Source organism: Ascaphus truei, chromosome 10 (genome assembly GCF_040206685.1).
Source record: "Ascaphus truei isolate aAscTru1 chromosome 10, aAscTru1.hap1, whole genome shotgun sequence".
NCBI lineage: Eukaryota > Metazoa > Chordata > Amphibia > Anura > Ascaphidae > Ascaphus > Ascaphus truei.
Window position 1 is genome coordinate 38468051 of NC_134492.1, and position 21904 is coordinate 38489954.

At 41.9% G+C, this 21904-nt stretch overlaps 1 protein-coding gene across 6 annotated transcripts in view; it reads right to left on the reverse strand.

The window, feature by feature from the left end:
• The window catches only part of RC3H1 (ring finger and CCCH-type domains 1), a 58449-nt gene that overhangs the window by 22143 nt on the left and 14402 nt on the right, over positions 1-21904 (reverse strand). For 4 of the 6 annotated variants that reach the window (XM_075616668.1, XM_075616667.1, XM_075616666.1 and 1 more), the window contains exons 2-7: positions 9364-9749; positions 4919-5039; positions 3793-4032; positions 3308-3483; positions 1068-1268; positions 337-469 (exon numbers count right to left, since the gene is read on the reverse strand). In XM_075616668.1, coding sequence (XP_075472783.1) covers positions 337-469; positions 1068-1268; positions 3308-3483; positions 3793-4032; positions 4919-5039; positions 9364-9594 — 1102 coding nt within the window. In that variant the 5' untranslated portion in view covers positions 9595-9749. Of the gene's footprint in view, positions 1-336; positions 470-1067; positions 1269-3307; positions 3484-3792; positions 4033-4918; positions 5040-9363; positions 9750-15294; positions 15407-21904 lie in introns of those variants that run through there. The other 2 variants (XM_075616664.1, XM_075616665.1) reach the window with 2 other exon arrangements.

The window sequence follows — 21904 nt, forward strand, 5'->3', positions numbered from 1 at the left end:
ACATTCAAAATAATAGAACATCCAGACACTACGGTACTGTAGCCATGTCTGTAATTAAAGATTCTACTTACAGAAATTCAAGTGTCCATTCTTTAGTATAGTTCAAATTATACTTGACAAAGCATCATTTATCTCTCTAGGGTTTGTTCTACCATTAAAACTGCAAATGCTGATGGGGGCTGTATTGCATAGAAACTCCTCTGGATTTCAATGGGAGTCTCCGTGCCCCGATCTGCACTATCGCACTTTAGTGAATAACTCCCTATACCTGTATCTCGCGGAGATAGCGCAGTGCAGAAGACTTCTGCCAGAGCTGCCACCCAGACACTCACGTACCTGGGCTTGGGTCTATGTTGGCAAGCAGCTCCAGGTGAGGACGTAGTCTGTTGAGGTTAGCAGGGTCTCCGGTCCTTTGCAGAGCAATGGTCAGTTCCTGGACGCTCTGAGCAAATGAGGCCGGGGTCTGCAACTTAACAAAACCTTTCTTGTAATAAATTAACTAGAGGTTTGACTTGCTCTACTGACCAGAGGATATGCAGAGCTCCGCCAAGCAAATGGCCATTTACAGCTTCTTTGCAGGAGAGGGGAGCTTATTAGGGTAGTAGAGGTCAAGTCCTACATAGTAACCTACAATGGGAGTTGTAAAAAAGCTAAAGTATTCAGCCACGTAACAGCTTCTATACCGTTCCTAATGTTTATTTCACAAATTAAGATGGAAAAAAGCTTTTCAATTTAGTCCCTAATGGTCAACTCTGAAAAGCCAAATAAGAGCCTAAAAGATACAATATTTAATGGGTGTGCTAGAGTAACTATAAACCCATAGAAACAGAGAACATGTGTAGAGATTCAAAAGTTGCAATGTTAAGAGAGGAGTTATAAAGAAATTCTTTAAAAAAATAATAATCCTCACTTAATGAGTCCCTGAAAATGATTTTGTACATCAGTATTTCTCAAAAGACTATTGGATAAATAAAAAACCACACACTTATAACAGGGGCTGCGCCTTTAACTACCTGCTGGCAGATGAGCAAGGAGAAAGAAGGCAAGGACAGGAAAGAGGCTGTTACCTTGTCAATGATGGACTGCATGTGGGATTTGTGCGACTGATCCCCGTACAGAAGAGAGGACCACTGGTCGGGTGCTATGCGCAAGCCGGCCTCCATAGCGATCTGGACAATCTGGGAGTCATGCTCTCGACGCAGCGCTTCGTAGGTTCGAAACTCTTCCTTCAGCTGCATCAGGGATGAGTCTTCATCACGCTTTGTGACCTGGGTATTGCAAGAGCAAGACATCTGCTGTGATGTGCATATCGCAAAGCTCTAAATCCCTCGAATGCTGGACTGCCAACAATACAGAAGTGCCAAAGACATTTCGGCACCCGAGCCCTCGCTTGTGTAGAGATCACGTGGATCCATCCCCTACATCAGGAACAGAGGATAAAGTGCTTCTCGCCCTCTCCAATTAAATCAGCGGCTCAGAGTTGCAGACTTGCTCCCAATATATCAATGCAGAGCATCCAATCTTTGCACAGGAAAATAGGTCCCCTCTTACTTCTCTATGGGGGTCGAAGCTGCTTTCAAGGTTGTCTGTCTTTCAGACTCCCAATAACATACGAAGTTGAATAAATGCAAATAACATTCATGGATTTATGTGCACACTACGTAGGACTATTTTCCTTTCCATAAAAATATTTGTCCGATCTATTTAAGCATGTTATAAATCCCTCACTTTATCTAATTAGTTAAAGCAGCAATACTACCCCCCCCCCTTCTTATTTGTACAGCAGGGCCCCGGGTATACGACGGGTTCCGTTCCAGAGGCCCGCCGTATAGTGAAAATCGGCGGAAAGCGGATCCGGCGATTTTCAGTGCTGCGCATGCGCAAACCGGCATTTTCGCCGTTCTGCGCATATGCGACATGCGCGCGCAACCGGCGGTCTGCGCATGCGCGCCCCGCCCATTCTGCACATGCGCGATTTTAAATTCAACATGGCTTGCCCCCTTCTTGGTGCCGCCGTATCAGCGGATCGCCGAAAAGCGGAGCGCCGAGAAGCGGCGCCCTGCTGTATATGTAAAGCATGGGACACTGTATCAATGAATTCTACAGTCTTACCTAATCTGGCAATCGTTTGGTGCTCCTGTTATAAATCTATAAACATTCTGATTGTGTGCCTAACATAATGGCCGCCTTCCACTTTCAATCAATCCTTTAGTCCAGGTAACTCAGCAGCTACCATGTGTTATATATTACTAAGGTTACATTATCTATTGTTACAGTTTGCCGCTCAAACTGCTGGGAATATTGGCAACATTATCACAAACAGGCAAACGTTGCAAAGATCTTGCACTGCTTAGGTGGTGGGATAAAACCTGCTATCGAAATGAAAGGATGCTCACAGTATGTTAAAACGCATTAAAATGGCCTTATTATCTAATACTAAAGAACTGGTTTATTTTAAATAAATAATAAATAAATAATACAAACCATAAGATTTCACGTTTTGCTGCTTTATACCCACAAGGGACTTAAGGTTTAGAGCACCAATTACTTGGTACACGAGATGAATCTATCCTCCGCTCCAACACACTGGCAGAAATAGATACAACAGGTGTGTTGTGTATTCATTAAGAACTGGGCCAAAAAATAGATACAGTGCCCACTAAATAGGGACAATTGGATGGTATAAAAGGTCTCCCCCGCTGTGAACCGGTGCAGGCAAGTAACATTTTCCTTATATTTAATGATACCCTGAGTTACTGACAATGAAAGGACTATTCTTTATACCGATTTATGGTTTAGGAAAGAGGACTGCAGATTTAAGTATGTTAGGTCACCCATTTCCAGGAGCTTCAAAACTAGTTTACTTCATAATACTCCAAGTATTCTTCAGACTATGGGAGTATCGAATCATAAAGTACAGAACACTCACTAATAAATGGCAATTGGTATAAGTCACAGGAAAAATACTGCTTTCATCAAGATGTATTTAATACAGCAGCGTCATACTGAGCCGGCACCAACTCTGCAACTGCACAAATTCCCTTTTAGGAACTTCTTGCAAAAAGACAAAATGCTTTTACATCAATATTTTACCTAAACAGAAAATGACCACTCCGTGTAACGGTTTTTAGAACCATTTTTTCTTAAAAACTTGCATTGTCTACAATTTGCAAAAGAAATTTAAGATATGATTTTTCTTTTTTTTAAATAATGCTTTAATATGTTGCCAATAAATGTGGCATGGGTGTGGCTGCCAGCTTAGCATCCAGCTTCAACTGGACTTCCTGTGAACATTCCAGACCCTCACCTTGAAGCAGGAGGCTCTATACAGCAGCTGGACAACATGCCCAATGCTAGTTTTCGAGGCTTGGGGAAAGCGCGGCTCCAGCCTCTGCACCACAAACAGAACCAGAACTTTCCGAGAGAGCGCAGATCCGTCCTCCAGAGCCAGTAGGACCAGCTTCAGGGCCTCTTCTTGCATGGCTGGAACACAGACATTGCAATGTCAATAACAGATTTAAATGTTAGCCATGCCTACTTATGGAGTCATCCTCTACTCTACTCCTAGCGCATTCATGAATGCCTTCATTGCCAAGCGGACAATACTACATTGCAGAGCAAAACAGAAGATTGGTTATAGACCTCTAAAAATTCCCTTAATTGCCCAAGATGTTGGAGCTTCTTTCCAGGAGTTCATATTCACAACCTCTTTAGTTATTTTTCTCCAAGTGGAGTAATTTTATAAAAGGAGCACAGAGTGGTAGTGGCAACCGAACAGTGTATTCCTTGTACCTGGTCCTAGGAACTGGCAGCCACGGGCGCGGACAGCTGCCCACAAGTTGGAGGAGAGCTGCTGGGGGTTCTGATGTTGCAGAATGAGCTCAGTGACTGTTCTCTCTCCCAGCGAGCGAGCTGCTCTCATGGCTCGAATACGTCCCTCCTCCTCCACCAGCTGACAATGTACAAGCGTCACCAGCTTCCTCTGCATGGGGCGGCTCAACACACTCTGTGTGGTGCTGTTTAGACCCACACCTACGTAAATAGTGAAGGAAGAGTAGCAAACTGAGGGGTGATGGAGTGTGATAATGGGGGAAGTCAGAGAAGCCAATGAGCCCACACGGATCTTGCACAACACAACAATTATGAAAGCGCACATTCAAAATGAATAGGTGTGCCCTAGAATAATCTTGCAACATTTCATAGTAATGATTAAATGAATACTACATTCCAGAAACCAGAAGGGCACCCATTCCATTCTAACATCCCCTCTATTTGTACAGTAGCATATGCAGAGTACGTCTCACTGATCCATCCATATGCCTATCACCTGTTCTAAACGAATGTGAGGGTTATGAGGGCCGCACAGGCACATCTCTTATACGTTAGGTTACCCCGCTCTGTATTAGATATAAGTTTTTCTGCTTTCACTTCATACAACTATACTGCACTGTTCACTTATGGTTTCTGAAGGCTCGAGACACTGCTTGAGGAGTGATTTCACTGGAGAAACCTGGACTTTAACCACTGCAGCCACAAGCGACATTGCAAATGCTTTGGACAGCCAGAGATGAATTTAACGCTGTGCCACTAAATGTGCTGAACACACACCTAGACACACGGCTGAAGTGACTGAAGTATGATGGTACTTGGGGGTATAGAATACTACTAGTTTATTTTCACATCCAGAGTACCACTACCTTTATTTACACACTTGCAGTTCTGCTTCCTTTTTAATGAACATGTTAGAATGCTTCCCTACTTCTATTATATAGCGTACATAATGCTTATATCATTCTACTATACAGGCCAGTGAGCTTTGCGCCAATGTTCAATAAATGTAAATGTTTTTAAATCTGGGACAGACCAGTATCTTAATGAAGTCACTTAAACCAGTGTTTGTCGGAGCGCCTTCTCTTACCTCTGGCAGTGCTGAGGGGCTTCAAGTACAGTGCCAGCTCCTCCACACATTTCCGAGCCTCCTCATAGTGTTTGGTATCCTCGGCTCCGCTGCACAAAGTGATCGGCTGCTGTTCAGGCACCTGCAGGGCAAGCACAGGTCAGAGAAATAAGAGGTCTACTTGGGAAAGACAAGACTCACCCAAATCCATGACACCTAGTGCGATTCATTACATAACATAACTTAGAGGAGCTAGTTTTACCGTCTAGGACGACTTGCCCCAGCCAACTTACCGCTGCTGATCAGCCGCCGAGGGCAGCTCACCACCAACAGTGTCACCGTAAAGGTAACCGCTTAACCTTACCCCAAAATCCCAACGTTAAGTCCTTACCCTAAGCCCCCAACCCCCAATGCCAATGCCAATCTTCACCCTAAAAACCTTAACCCCTTACCCTAAACCCCTAGCCTTACCCCCTTAAAATAAAACCCCTAGCCTTAACACCTTACCATAAAAAGTTAAACCTTAACCCCTAACAAGAAAACCAATAATTAGAGCCCTTACCCTAAAATCCCCTACCCTAAATTCCCTAAAGCTAACCACGTAATAACATACCTTAACTCACTAGTTTTATACATATTTAATAGACTAAGGCTAGTAAGTAACACGTGGACCAAAGGCAGCATGCCGACCCTGGGGAGCGACACTACTGCATCTTCATCCTGTATTACAACGTTCTTTTATACAGACATTTTCCGAGTGCTACAACATGAAGGTTTACAGTACCATTGTAGATTATAATATAACATTTTAGCTATTAATAATAGTAATAGAATGTTTCCAAGAGACAGAGATATAGAGATACCATATCTATATATAATAAAAAAAAAGATTATTACCCCTTTGGTATAGTGTTATGTTTAAAATATATATACTTTTAACCTTCATTTGCATTTCTCAAAAAGGATAATATTTTTGTGAGAAGACTGTAGCCAAATTTGCTTACCCATTTAGGCTTTAGGAGGTGCGTTAAAGAAAACAAAGATACACAAGTACAGGTATATGCAGACCCACTACTATTTAATCAGAATTGCAAAAAAGTGTGAAGTCACATTCATTGTTAAAACAAACAAAAAAACTCATGTTAAGGGCAGGTTAGAGCCTCAAATGTACTTAAAGATTCATAATTCAACTCCACTTAGTTTTAAAGTAAACTTGCAAATCAAACTCTGGATACTTTTACATAGAGCTGGGATTCCAGTTTGTGGTATAATCACACTGATCGTATGCAAGGTTCTACCCAATTGCATTCCCCTCTGCTCTTATTTCTAAGCCTCGGGTTATATGGATTTAGAGTTAAACAGCAATGGTTAAATAAAAAGTTAGGGCGAGTAAGCAGAAATGCAGGTGTTGCATGGATAATGCATAATTAGCAGTCAACGGGGAATGTGTTACTTTCTTATAGTGTAGGAAGGTGAATAGCCAAGCACACTGCATTATTAGAAACCATGTATTATTACCCATAGGTCACAATATTTTTAGGCAATGCCATTCATACTATTCTCAATTTATTTTTATTATTGCAAATATGTTTTCATGATTTTATTGCAAGTTTAAGATTTCAGAAAACAACTGCCGTTTAAAAAAAAAAAAACTGTCAAAAAACAGTACAGCACAATATTATACTGATAAAACACACCAGTTGTATCACATCTGTGATCTACATTTATAAGGTTGTGCTGCTGCACAACTGCTAAGTTTCCACTCAATTTCATGTTTCTGAACGTTTTATGATCTCAAACAATGCATTGTATCCAGTTGGGTGGTGCAGAACTAAATATGGCTGGTATGAGAACAAGTGACTAAGCATTCTCCCAAAAGACTTCTCCGCTGGATGAAATTCAATGTGATTATGATGAGAAGTGCTTGAAGTACTTGTATAATAGGGATTAAATACTGTGTGCAGCTCGTTTATTTTTCTTCAATGTTACAAGATATTGAAACAAAGTTAAAGTACTTCAATAAGTCATAACTTTGTGGATTATCATTATAACACTGGATAGGTGCTCCGATCCACATTACACTTGGCAGCTTTGACAACGAGAACACATTTTCCCTGAGGAAAATGTATGAAATGTACAAGCGTTGCCAAAAAAAACCTCAGAAATTCTGTAAAAAAACTGTCCGAATGTAAGAAATAACATTGGATAAAACGGCAATGTAAAGAAGAACTATTGAAAACGCATTTTTGAAAGTTTTAGTAAGAGAATGTCGTCAGAGCAACGAGCAACGCCAAACCTTTGTGAACCTCACCTCTGGAGAGTTACCGGATGAAAAAAAACAATACATAGAACACCAATTGATATTTATGTCATTGTGTTCCCTTATTATACAAGCCTTTTGATAGATTATTTTCTTTGTTACACTGTCTGCATGGAGTCAACTTGTCAAATATCGTTTGGCCAGTCGCATTGTCTTTTCTTTATTCCCTGTTAATACCCATCTCCGTAACCCTTACACCCCCCTCCCTCGCCCCCGTTTATTTAAATCTTCCTTGTAGTGTGTACATTAGTCATTTGATTTGGTTGCAAAATCTTTTTTTTTTTTTAATGCAAATAAAATACCTAAAAATCCACACACACCTGAGCTTGCTTAAACCTTTCAACATGGACAGAACCTAAAGGGCATTTCCCAAATACAAACACAACATTACACTGCGTATGTACTGTAGGCAGGAGTCGGACCACAAGGGCAAAGCCTAATGCACAAGTAATGGTGACAACTGTGCAGAGTACTAAAGTGCAACAGATGAACTCTTGTTGCTTCCTAAAAAAACACTCCCAAAAACTCTTAGGTCTGGGTCCCGCTGCTTCCGACAGCGCGCGGCCGCGTGTGCGTCACTCACCGGACATGAGTTCCTCCCGAGCCGGCCTCAGTCCCCCCTCCCTGCAAGGCTCGCTGCGCACTGCAACGCGTCAGCCAGCAGGGGATACACGAGGATCGTGATCCCAAGCGGCGACGCGTCACGTTGTGCGGCAGGGAACCAATGAGGGGACAAGGGGGAGGAGGGAAGCTGTCTAGAGCTCCGGTGCCCGTTTCAGGCTGCGAGTGCTGGGGAGGTTGCGGCCAGTTCTTCTTCCCGGGGAGGAGAGGCGGCGGCAGCAGCAGATTTGGGGGCGGGGGGGGAGAAGGTGGGCTGTGCAAAAGCATGACAGCTCCGGCTGTAATCCGGTCTGCTGCCGTTTTGGGCGCCCGCCCCCCCCCCCCCCCCACGCCGAAAACCAGCTCACCCAGTGCTGGGCTGCTGTCCCCCCCACACACCCCAGTGCTCAGTATCCATGGGGGGACGGATGGACCGACGGGGGAGGGGGGACAGCACGGAGAGCCCTCTGCTCAAACCACGCCCCCCCCCCCCTACAGACCGCATATAGCGGTCAAGTGCCTCTCCACGCGCCGCCTGTCTGCAGTGCGGGCGCGTGGTCTTATGGGAGAGGACAAACATAGAAGAGGAACCATAACACAACATTTATTCCCTAACAAGTGCCACATCTCCCCTGAACAAGTGTCGATTGTATGAAATCTCTCATAACTAGGTCGGGTTTGGCATCATCACTTCTGTTTGGAGGAATTCTGTAAACATCTCCGCAGAGGAACTATTTAACGGAATTTTGATTATATTAAGAGTTTTGCCTCCTGATTTCATATCATTTTTATAGCAATAAGTGAGCTACTAAAATAACTTCAAGAAAGATTAACATTTACAAAATAACTTCTTCCATAGCGGTCAATGTATATTGCAAAGTACTTGGCAGAATTTATAAACAGGAAATCCCTCATGTCAAGAGCTTACAATCAAGGTTTATACCTAGGACGAGGTATCGAGGGGCTGACGGCATGTCAAACAAAGGTCTCCAATGCAACAGACCAGACCAGACCCTTACCCAGCAACTCAACTCAATGCAAGGACCCCAAACTGGCTGAGCGAGAAAATATATACATTGTGGCAGAGACTGAAGCTAGTTCAGGGCTCTCGTACATACCCAAGACTTGAGAAAGCACCTACCCAGCCACCATACAAAAGAGTCCTCAAACCTATATTAAAAGTACTCACCTATATTTATCAAAGAAAACTCCAAACTTGTACAAAGTACACAATTCCACACAAAAACAAAGTACACAAAGTATCCCAACGAAGACCATAATAGTGAAGACAGAAACCTCAATAACCATGCAGCGCTAACTGAACCCCAACTATACCCCTGTAAATCCTTACTCAGAAACATGAAAACTCCCTTTAGCAAGACAGTAGCAGCAAATCTATAAATAATCGAACACCAACAAAACCAAGAACAAGCACAAGAAGGAGATCCCAAAAGTTCTCAACCTGGGTCAGAGGCAAAGCTCTGCATCTGCTTACTGAAGAGGCCAACCAAACATCAACAACCAGACATGAACAGAGGAGACTCACCTGAGCTCCCACCAGCTGCAGCAGGGCCGAATTGACGGGCAGCAGCTCGATGTCTGTGTTGATGGTAGTCTGGTCGAACGGGCAGGCCTTGCGGTGCAGCTTGTTCAGACACATTTTGCAGACCGTGTGCCCGCAGCCCAGGCTGATGGGCTTCCGGATGGTTTCGTCGAAGGTCTGGGTGCAGATGGGGCAGGACAAGAAGTCGGTCCATTGCGGGGCTTGTACAGGCATGGCGTCCCACTTGGAAGGTAGGGGCTTGCAAAGCGAGGGGTACGGAGCTTAAGCACAGATTCCACTGGAATCAAAAAACCTTTCCAAAATAAAGTTTGTCTTTCTTATATATCTTCTGTAAATACAGACAGTCAGCACATAATGAAAGATGTGACCTAATGGAAAAAAGAAAGAAAGACAGCATTAGTGTGTGTCTAAATTTATTATCGGCAACAATAAAGTATAGTTTTATTTATAAGACATTTATTTGACCTCTCCTCAGGGATGGAAAAATCCCGGGTGAACAGCACCCTAAAAAGGTTTTCTCCACCCCCCCCCCCAAGAAAACTCTGGCTCCTAAAATTTGTGACCATTTTAAGATTTTTTTATATTTGTGTCCACCCCCACAGGGGCCTTTCACTGTATATTTTCCATTGTATCTGCTTGACTTTGCAATTTCTAACACTAACAAATCTAGATGCATTACATACCCTGTTAATGCAATTTAATTCCAGTTAAAATGGTGCTGTTCAATTTATGAGCGTCACCGCACACTCATTCTGTTTCCATTGCCACCGTCTGCTTTGCGAAAGTTAGGGTAAAGCCTTTGTGGGTTTTCGACAGGCCCATAAAATTCCCTCAACATTGCAGTAGCGGCATTAAATGCTAACCCAACACAGGAGGGTTGTTTTTACACATGACAAAAAAAAACCCTGTACTGTACTAGAGGCTTCTTTTTGGGTTCAATTTCCGAATCAGTGGGAGATAGAAAACGGCATACAGTAAGGAGGAACACCTCAACATTTATGGACATGGCGGAGACTTTCATTTTCTCCCTACAGAAGTATAAACATTTGCAAGGTATTTACTCTCATAATCTACTGCTCCAATGTTCTTCATACTGGCAGTTCCAGTAAAAGGCCAGGTCTTCATTCCCCCTCCCCCACCCCCCTTTCAAGTTTCATGTGGGTGTGCACTTCAACAGTGGCAGGTATCTGAAGACCAATGTGTTAACCCCTTCAGTGGCACAAGTACCTGCATTATGTCATTGAGGATATATATTAAAATAAAAACATATATTGACGGTTTAAAGAGATCGTACTAAATAGCATGCGCCAGAAAACAAGAAATGAAACCCAGAGCCAATATGTAGTTCCCAGACATTTGAGGGCCCCACCAGCTCCTGAGATTTGAGGGGTTTCTCGAGTCAGTGAGACACAAAAACAAATATCTACAGACATGGCCAATGGGGTCAGGGTCACCAACAAAAAATTGCCGATGAGGTTTCATCTATTACCTGCCAGAGCCATCCTGTGGCCATATTGTGCCCCACCCCTCCCCCCGGAGTTCAGGTAATAACGAAAAAATGTAATTAAATTGCTCAGCGTAGACTGCAGCTTAAATTAAACTTTTTCCTTTTCGGTGTCTGATTTCTTTTTTAAACTGAGTTTTTCTTTTTAACTGGTCCACCAACATTCATTCCCATCAAATTCTTACTGTCCTACTTGTTCATCAGCTTGACAAATAATCACATCATTATGATAAAGACAAAGAATACAAAAGCTAATTACCGGTCAACAAACAGCGTAAATAAATAAGGGATGAAAGATTTAGTAACCATGGTAACATTAAAAGTTGAAAGATAATTTCGATACTTTTGTACTTGTCTGAATTTAATGCGGCAATCACGGACATCCATATTATTATTATTATTATTATTAAACATGCCACTGCCATTAGTTCACTTTGGTCCTAGGATGGGCTGTACCTTTAAGTGACTTCAATTTATTGCAATTCAAGTAAATGGTGCGATTTGAAATAAGGAAGACCTGCATTATTTAGGACACACCTTAGCATGCAGCTGAAAAAGTACGAACATCTCCTCAGTACTTCATTACTGGGGTTTACCATGTAGAAAACACATCTACTCTGATGCTCAGCACACCCTAAAAGATTAAACGTTACACATTACTAATTAGCATTCTCCTCAGTTGAGACCGTTGCCCCAGTCAATGTCACCAATGTAAACTGTATTTTCCATCTCGGGAGCCAGATAGCAGATGGCACCGCTATCAACCTTTGCTTCCAAGATCTTGATATGTGAATTGCTGGATAGAAATAGCTTTTTTGTGGATATATAGATATAGCTACACTGATGCCCCTGGTGGTTGGGGATTTCCGAGGGAAACCGACCACGGTCGTTCCCGTTTGCGGGGCAAAAAGCTGCAGACAGCTGGTAAAGCTAGCACTGTGCTCTCACCTTTCCTGGAACTGCCGAAATTAATATATATATATATATATATATATATATATATATATATATATATATATATATATATATACACACATATATATACACACACACACACACACACACACATAGGTTATATACACACATTTCTTAAACATTTTTATTCAATTCGCACTACACAAAAAATGTGGCCTCAACTTGGATGATTAGGTTTTCTTGTAGATTTGCTAGAGTTTTGAGTTATTACAGATTTTTATTATTATTATTATTATTCTGGCAGGCAAATTTTATTACAAATAAAATAAACGGATTCCACAAACTATTATTGGAATTAATCACAGTTAAAATGATGACTCAGTACTGCAAACATTTTACTGCCTTGGCGGTTCCACACTAAATTAGAGGCGGGCGGAACAGGGCCTAGGAGGTGGGGGTGACAAGGGAAGGGAGGCAAGGCACCATCTCCCTACCTTTTGTTAACCCCTTCCCTGCTCTACATTTCACTCACAGCACAACTGGTAGGAGGGGTGTAGAGAGGATTGAGTCACCAAAGCCAGAAGAAAAAAAAGCTGTTCACGTGCATGTCTGACTCACAGGAGGAAATGTTTCTCACCAGTAAAAAATACCTACAGGCAGCCCCAACACTTCCCCACACTGTCTTGTGACCCCGGGGGCGGTAAAGGTCATCTTCACAAATGGTTAATAATAGAGCACTAGCGACAGGAGTTCGCATGTGGGGTGCCAAATATAGAAAGCACTGGCTAAGCAGCACATGGCCCAGAAGCTACAGAGGGAAAGTGTTTACTGAGGGGGGACTGTTAACAGTTATCTTACAGTACATACAATCCCACCAACAAATGCAGGTTTTTTTGGGGGGGGAGGAAGGAAGCAAGACGCGGTGACATATACTGTATTCATCTCAATTACTTCTCTTTGAAGTCAAAGAATAGCCAATTGATCAATAAACATTACATAAACAACCATATAAACATAAATATTACTTCCTAAACAGCATCGAAACATGTTAAGGGTTCAGTGCCCATTATGAAGAACCCCAGAAAATGAAGACTTATGAAGCAATAGGGAGTATGATGAACACTGCTAACTGGGCCACTTCAAACATCAAAAAGAAAACCCATGTGTGTGGTACAACTTGTGCCCTTACTGGAAGTCAGATGCAAAGGAAACACACAGGAGCAGCATTTTAGGCAATGTTACATAGGTACATAGTAGAAGATGTTGAAAAGAGATATATGTCCATCAAGTTCAACCTATGCCAAATGCAGACAGCAGATACTTGATCCTGTTAAGTGTGATTTTCTGCAAAATGTTCGACTGCTTTCACTCTATTGTATCCAAGTAGTAGCAGATGTGGCAAGATTGAAGCAAATACGGTTTCATTCAAAATACACCATTTTTATTTTTCCTGGAAGGGGGTAAAAATGATGCCCAGATAAGTGCAATATTCAACGTTCATTGGGAGGCTAACACAACACCGCAGTATTTCGTTTAATTTGTGCACTAGCAGCCTTGGGGTCAACAAGATTTTTTTTAATGAATATTGTGAGAATCTTCTACTGTATCTAAATTTATTTACAGCATATGTTGTCCATGAATCCCACTCCTCAGAAGGAATAAGAGACCTTTGTGGTCTTCAAAGCTCATGTAGAAGATTGTGTGTGATCGGACAGTGTCTGGAGTGGCAAGAAAGATAATACAGTACTGTTACTGGGGAACAAATCTTGCTATATAGCCGAGAATATTCTGGTAGAATATAAATAAGTGTAAAAAGCCTGTTTTATACTAAATATGTAATGGCAGAGGACTTCCATGCTACATTTAAAGAAGAGACTTTGGTTCTGGAGCGCATATACAGACATTTTTCACACTGATCAAATTAAACAAATAAATACCCCAATCTCCACACAGCTTTACTGAATCCAGGCAATAGGTTAACCTTGTTCTAAAGTACTAGCAGTGTCTTACTTGAAATCCTAGAGTTTTGGTTAGAAATACTGCGGTTTATTAATGGAAGTAGCCTCGCATACAGGCATACCCCGTTTTAAGGACACTCACTTTAAGTACACTCGTGAGTAAGGACATATCGCCCAATAGGCAAACGGCAGCTCGCGCATGCGCCTGTCAGCACGTCCTAAACAGCAATACCGGCTCCCTACCTGTACAAAAGCTGTGCGCAAGCGGGGAGAATATAGAGCCTGTTACAAATGTGTTATTTACATCAGTTATGCACGTATATGACGATTGCAGTACAGTACATGCATCGATAAGTGGGAAAAGGGTAGTGCTTCACTTTAAGTACTTTTTCGCTTTACATACATGTTCCGGTCCCATTGCGTACGTTAATGCGGGGTATGCCTGTACATGGGAACTTATTAAGAGGTACATGTAGCCAACAAACCAGTAAGCTTTGTGTCAATGAAATCATAAGAAAGGGGCCTAGAATTTTCAACACACGCCAGTGAGACATATTCCTCGTACCCAACATGCAGGAAGGATTAAGATCCTTACAGGCATCCGTAATAGGTAAACGACTGTTGAAAATGCCCCATGAGAAACCAAGCATTGGGTCATTTAAATAGCTGTGCAGCTCCATCATAAAATGCGCCCGCATCTTAGCATAAAATAGGAATTGTACAGAGACCAAGTAGTAAAAAATGAAGAGACTTCTAATGTAGAGACATGGTATTTCTGTCTCAAAATATTTTTGAATACAGTGTAGTGCTTTACAGTAGATTACAGTATATGTGCACAGACCATGTAGAAGGCAGATAAAGGGCACTGACCAAAGCAACATTTAAAAGTAAACAGACGCAAAAGAGAATCCCTGTTCCAATCCAAGTAATATGTTGAAAGGCATAAAGACAACTTAGTAAGGTACTTAAAGTATACCAATGTATAGCATGCAGGGTGGGTAAGGGTGCCTCTCAAAATGATATACCGAATTGTAACAGATATCTGTTGCATGTCATGTGTGCATTACTTTATTTATATCGTGGCAACAATATACACAGCGCTTTATAAAGTTACAATGCAAGTTAAATAAATTAGAAAGGGAATAAGTGCAACATCTAAATGACAACATAAGGCAAAGGAAAACCCTGTCCCGAAGAGCTTACAATCTCTATTATTCAATGGCTGGAGTTATATCACACATTGCTTTGTAATTCACAGCATGCCAACGGATAGACTGTCTCCTTGGCAGCCTTAACAGACACAATACAATGCTAACAAACTGGCTGCAATACCGAGCTCCAAAGATACAGAATGCCCCATTTCCAACCATTTCTAAGCTTGCTTGTCTAAGACCGAGCAAACAAAAATAGGTCTGTCTACTCTTCCTGTCAGAGGTTACACAAGATCCCACACTCCGCTCTGCACAAATAACAACCCCGCACCTGATACGAATGTGCAGGACAGGAGTCCCCCGCTGACACTCCAAGCTCACTTACCTATCTTGTGTCCCTCCATCAAACTGTCAGAGAGTGGAAGGGGAAGGCCAGGCTTGGGCAGAAAGACCAGAGCTGTCTCCTGTGCACTTATCCTATTTCTTTCTCACTAGTGCTTCTTCCTCATTCTTTCTGCCTGTGTCTCCCTCAAGCTATTTGCAACGCCCTCCTTAAAGACACAGCTCATTCGCATGAAAAAGAGGAAGTAAACCACAATAATAGAACAGAGATTCAAGCAGGCTTCAACCGGCAGCTTTGAGGAGAAAATTCCCCTCCCCCTTGAAATTAAAACGTTTCCTATCCTAGAGAGAAGCCGGCCTGTAGTCGCGCTTGGCAACATAAACACAGTGACAAGAAACTGAAGCGCTCAATACCGTCTCCCCACTACCTTTATCTCTCAGTAAAAGGTGTGCAAAAGCTTTTCCATGGGCAACAAAAATACACAGATTTTGTCGGGGGCTTAAAGCGGCCATCCATACCATTTCCCCTGCACATTTATTTTAAACACGGGATTGAGGCACGGGGTCTCCAGAGCTGAACCCCATTAATTTCAGCTCAGAGGTCCCCCGGCTTCCGGAGATACATACCTCTGTAGGGGGTGCCAGTGGCTGGCTTGGCTAGCCGGGTTCACATAATGGCGGAGTTTCAAAGCTCACGAATTGCTCCTTTAAACCTTTGAGGCACAATGCTGCTGTATTTCCAATGTTAAATTGATCCATTCCCAATTGTGTTTCCCACACCTTTTCGCTATTCAATCTTTCTTTTCTCTTCATCACAAGGTTTTCCTTGGATCGCTATTACTTTGAAAAATCTAAACAGCGAGTTGAAAATGAAGACAAATAATCAATTGAGGCCCCATTTATAATACCCTGCAAAAATAGGCAAAAAAAAAAGGGCAATTTATTAAAAGGAAAATAAATATTTTAACTCTTTGCCAGACTGGCAGAGCAATGTCACTATTCACCCAACAGTATTAGTAACAGGCTACACTTACACTGTCATATCATTCCTCAGCATGTGGTAAGAGACTCAGGGCCATATTAACCAAGTAATGAAGAGGCATGGCGAGGGAGCGGCTCAGTGAGTAAAGACACTGACTGGCACGGAGTTTGAAGCAGGGGAGCCTGGTTTAATTCCCGATTGCACCTTGTGACCTTGGGCAAGTTACTTTATCTCCCTGTGCCCCAGGCACCAAAAACAGATTGTAAGCTCCACGAATATAAACACGACCCTCCATCACGTCTTTTGCTTTTGGGCCATGGTCATCTGAGCTGACCTATCTGTGTCACCATTGTGTTAGAGGGTAAATCAGATAACTGTTGATTATCTTACAATACAAAAGCAATATGCTGCAACCCCCTGTGACGGCAAAGTTCAACTTCGCCATCTACAAACATCCTACTTCGCAGCAAGGTAAAAGACCCTGACAAGAAGTCCAGGCTAGCGCCACAGCCTCTGCCTATGGGAACAGATGACTTGAATGATACAATCAGAGGAGACTGTGTGCTTTCCCACTGAGAAGTCTTCTGAGCAGCAAAAAGTTAAGGCAGACAGGAAAAGTCCTAGGTTACTGTAAACATTGCAAGACATGAATACTGCTTATATGAGGTCCAAACTGCTTTCGCAGCATCTGAATTTCCCCTGTTTCTGTAAATCCTTCCCTGCTCCACAATGCGCTGTTCTTCTGGCAGCAAAGGGGGGTTCAAAAATTCATTGGAAATCCGGATATGTATTATGTAGGTTAAACTTGATAGCTTCAATCCCTTCATATTACACAACGTATAAGTGTGTGGTCAGCTTTGCTGCTGTGTCGGTGCACTGGCGTTACCGTCACACGTACACTCGCCATGTGGAAACTTTCCAGCACTGCATTGTACAGACCAACAGGAAACCCCAGTGATTGTGAATTTGTCAGGAATGGGGACTACATTATTGTCAGGGAGGCGGCTCCAGGCCCTTTTCTGTCACATTTCCTTATTAAAAGCTGCATTATTTATTGCAGTTTAGGTCTACAATATGTTGTTTTCTTTACCTATGGTACCTGCACCTTTTTTCCCCATCAAAATCTGTGTGTGAGATTATAAATATTTTCTTTCACACACATTTTCCAAGTAATGCAATAAAACAAAAAGATACACAGCGATTAAGTTTCATCAAATTCGTGCCAAATAAAAACATTACAAAAACCCAATGAAGACTGGAGTTTGCAGAGAGGGAGGCAACCACATGCTGGGAGTATTACAGCAGGATCCTGCAAACATTGCAACCATACGGCTTTCACAAAACAGGTATTATTAGTTAGCTGTTTAGCAGAAGAAAAGCACCATTTTAAAATTAGGCCAAATGTATGCAATTGCTGTATACCCGATGTTTATTTCTCACGGGATCTTGGGTCTTTATCAAGGGCCTTTTTGCCAGTTTCGTATTCCGGTTAATATACAGTATAAATGACTGGACATTTCCACGGATCCCCTGCGTAAAGAGGGCAAGTGAATTAGGACTCAAACATTACTCCTAATGAAGCAACGTTCGAATACAGAAGCTTAACCCCTCAGCTGCCACGAGTCAGAAATTCTCTTTCCTCGAATTTAAGATTTCCTTTTCAACTGTTCATTTTGAACGTTTTCATAAATTATAAAAGGAGACTTGGGAGGGATTAAAATAATAATAATAATAATTGGGATGAGGAAAGGGAGGCTGAGGGCGACATGGTATAATTCATATACATTTCTAAGGGATCATAAATGTACAATTTCAGATCAAATAAATCTCACAGAATTTATCAAAAGATCCTTTTTAAGATTTCCTTTTCAATTATTTTTCTCATGTTGTAGTCAGGGAGGCGTGTCAGGTTTGTCCTTTATGGGAATTGAACAAGTCTCTTGTTCCATCAGAGGTAGTGACAAATTGAATGCGCTGAATCGACGAGAACTCTTTTGGATATTTACTATCAAAACAAGAGTTCCTTCTAGCCTTAACACCGATTGGGATCTGGGTCCGTTTCTGGATAATTAGACCACCCTTTATCTTTTGGGTAGGTTTTGTCGGAATATGGATCATGATCCCATAGTGAACACCCTTTAATATTGAGCCACCCATGGATTGCACTTATGCATGTGCACTGCACCTGTACATTAAAATTTTCAATATAATTCTTAACATAACTTGATGAATGGAATGTTTAACGCAATTTGAACATGTATCTCAATTGGCTCTTGATCATTATTTTTGATTTGGTAGTTTTTTGCTTTTTTTTCCCCTTTGAGTTGGTCTATTATTTAATCATGTAACTTAATACAATCTGATTTATGATTGCATTGTAAATATTATTGTCTTGATTATGCCTTCTCTTTTCAGTCTTCTTTCTTTTCTTTTATTTATTATTTTTTAACAAGATGCCCTTCTATTAAGGCGCTTTTTTGAGGATGTCATTCTTTCAAAATGTTTCCTCAATATGTTGCTCTCCTCCCTTTAACTGGTTGCTCTTACCTCTTTTTGCACTTGTTTGTTTAATAAGCTTCAAAATGATCTTGGAAGCTATGATAGAGTATTTTTTCCTGTCAATTATACGTATATCTGTTATACACTTTGTTATGTTTCAACAGCTGGATGTACTAGCTAAGGTTATACAGGCATACCCCGCATTAACGTACGCAATGGGACCAGAGCATGTATGTAAAGCGAAAATGTACTTAAAGTGAAGCACTCCCTTTTTTCCCACTTATCCATGCATGTACTGTACTGCAATCGTCATATACGTGCATAACTGATGTAAATAATGCATTTGTAACAGGCTCTATAGTCTCCCCGCTTGCGCACAGCTTCGGTGCAGGTAAGGAATTCAACTTTGCTGTTCAGGACGTGCTGACAGGCGCATGCGTGAGCTGCCGTTTGACTATTGGACGATATGTACTTACTCGCGAGTGTACTTAAAGCGAGTGTCCTTAAAGCAGGGTATGCCTGTATAGAGGATATATGTGCTAAGCAACCATGGGCATATATGTATGGGGGAACCTTTCTAAACAAATAATATCTTATCATCACATTATATTAGGTTTCTCCACTCATGTTCTTTGCTTGCCATTCTATATCCACTCTATTTACTCACCATCATCAGCTCCCTAAACAAATCAGGATGTTGGTTTGACTATACATATGTCAAGTGATAGTTTTTATTTACCCCTTCTGGTCGATTAACATCATTTAGAAGAGATTAAGACAGGGGGTTCTACAAATATGTTTTCTTTGTTAATATATATTTGAAGTTTATTGATTTGAATAATGTTATGTGTTTGTATTATACGGCACACTATGTGTTCACCCTCTGTGCTGCGCATAATTCTGCGGTCTGGCTTTTCATTCTCCCACCCCGCACTTGGGGTATTCTGTGAGCCTCTGACACGACGGTTGGTATTGCGCAAGCGCACTCCGCCGATGGTCCGGAGCTCACTGTGTCTGCTCCCACTGCAGGGAGGGACTAGTGTCTTGCAGAGCGCAGTTGCGCGCGCACTTAGCGCCCCAGTGAGGAATACAGTCAGGGCCATTTGATGACGCGCTCTCCCCACGCCCCACGGCCTCCATTGGCATTGAGGACTCTCCCTCAGTTGGTTACTGCGCAAACGCGTACTACTGGGGGTTGCTAGACCACGCATGTCTCCGGATTGGTAGTTGGGGGCGGAGTTAGTCACTGTCGTCTCTGTGTCTGAATATACTGATTAGGTGTATACACATCAGAAGACCATTAGCAATCAAAGTGGGTGGATCACATGTGAGCTGCGAGTATTGGCTGGTTATGTCATTCTGTGTCTATATATATATGTTAATAAAGTTGTGATATGTATACCTTGAGAAAGCACTCTGTGAAGCGTGAAACGTTGGTAGGGCTCTCCATCGCCCTGTTTTTCCATGACCAATAAATAATCTTTTTATGGGATACACACCCTCCTTTCTACTTTTTTGATACCTACAGTAGTGCTCTTCCAGTTTTTCTCCTTCTTTATATTCAGGTTCTGGTTTTCCATCAGCACCTGACAGGGAGGATGTAACCAACATCATCCCAATGAAGAAAGGGTGACAATACTGTATTTAAAGCAGCAAAAACGCGAAGTCTTATGTTTTTTTTAATCAGATCTGTAGTATTAGATAATGGTGACTTTTTTTTTTTTAATTGATTACATTTTTAATGAGATTTAATATACTGAGCATCGTTTGATTTCTATAGCACGTGTTAGCCCAGGGGTGCGCAAACTAGGGTGCGCAGCGGTTAGAGGACCCGCGCTCTTCAGTGCAAGGCCTCTGTAACTCCCTTACCTGAATTCAGCTGGTTTCGGGCGACATGTCAAATGACGCTGCGAGGTCATGTGACGTCACATGACCCATCTGTGTCATTTGATGCCGGATTAAAGGTAAGGGGGTGGGGGGGGGGGGGCGACACTGGGGGAGAGCAGGCATGGGGGCGCAGCACAGAAAGTTTGTGCCCACCTCCCCAGCAGTGCAAGATCTTTGACACACTTTCCCGTTTGGGATCATTTGTTGTTAATGTTTCCAGCAACTTGAGCTGCAAACTGTAACACTAGATAATGTTACCTTAATATCAAGATACATTGTAGCTGCTGAGTTACACTGACTGAAGGATTGATTTAAACTGAAAGGCAGCCATTATGTTAGCCACACAATCAGGATTTCTACAGATTTATATCAGTTTAGATAAGAATGTAGAAATATACATGCTTTATATATAAAAGTAAGAAAAAATACGTTTCCAGCGTACCCTGTGTAACATTGCAGTGTGATGTACTGACCGTTCACTACCTAGCATTCTGCAGTGACAAGTAGGTGCACTGTATGTGCAGTTACAGTCAGCCTGAGAGAAAAACAGACTTTTAAAATTGATCCATGCGAATTGATCTATTCAACCTACAATACATGGGGCAGACTAGTCTTGTGCCTTACTACAAAAATAAATAAAGCCGCTATGTCACTTTGGGAAAAGAAGTGAATGATGCCTTGGAGCTAAGCTCCGCTTAGTAACTACAGCAATGGTTTGAATTTGATGGGACATGTCGGCCCACCATTACTATGAAGAATCACTGAGAGGTGTTCCATAGCACAACAGCCCTTAGTAAGCATTTTGCTTCGGTGCGAGTTTCCCATTTTCGGGTAAAAACAGACAATCCGTAATCACTGTATAACTATATAAAAGCAAGCAAAAAAAAAACGTGAAATAGGATCATTTCAGAATCTATTTATATTGAAAAATAGCAGAGAGGTCAATTAAAAGAAAAAACAAATGTTCAATAGACCATCAAAGAACAGAATGGGAGATGGCAAAAAATAAAATAAAAACAGTAGCCGTAATTCACACGAGGCGACAGTCCCAAGTTATGGTATAGTCTGACACAATGTATTATAAATGATGCCATCTGGTTAATATAGGTTATAAGCTTACTACCAGAATGTTTGTACCGTCCAGCTTAAGAAGGGAGTGAGACTCCGTGTCGTGGAATGCTTGCAGAGCTATGCCTGGTGGTGACTCCCATAGGATCCTGAATGCCGATTGGCTAAATGCCACAACATGATGTAATAATGGAGATATTGAGGATGGATTTGAGAA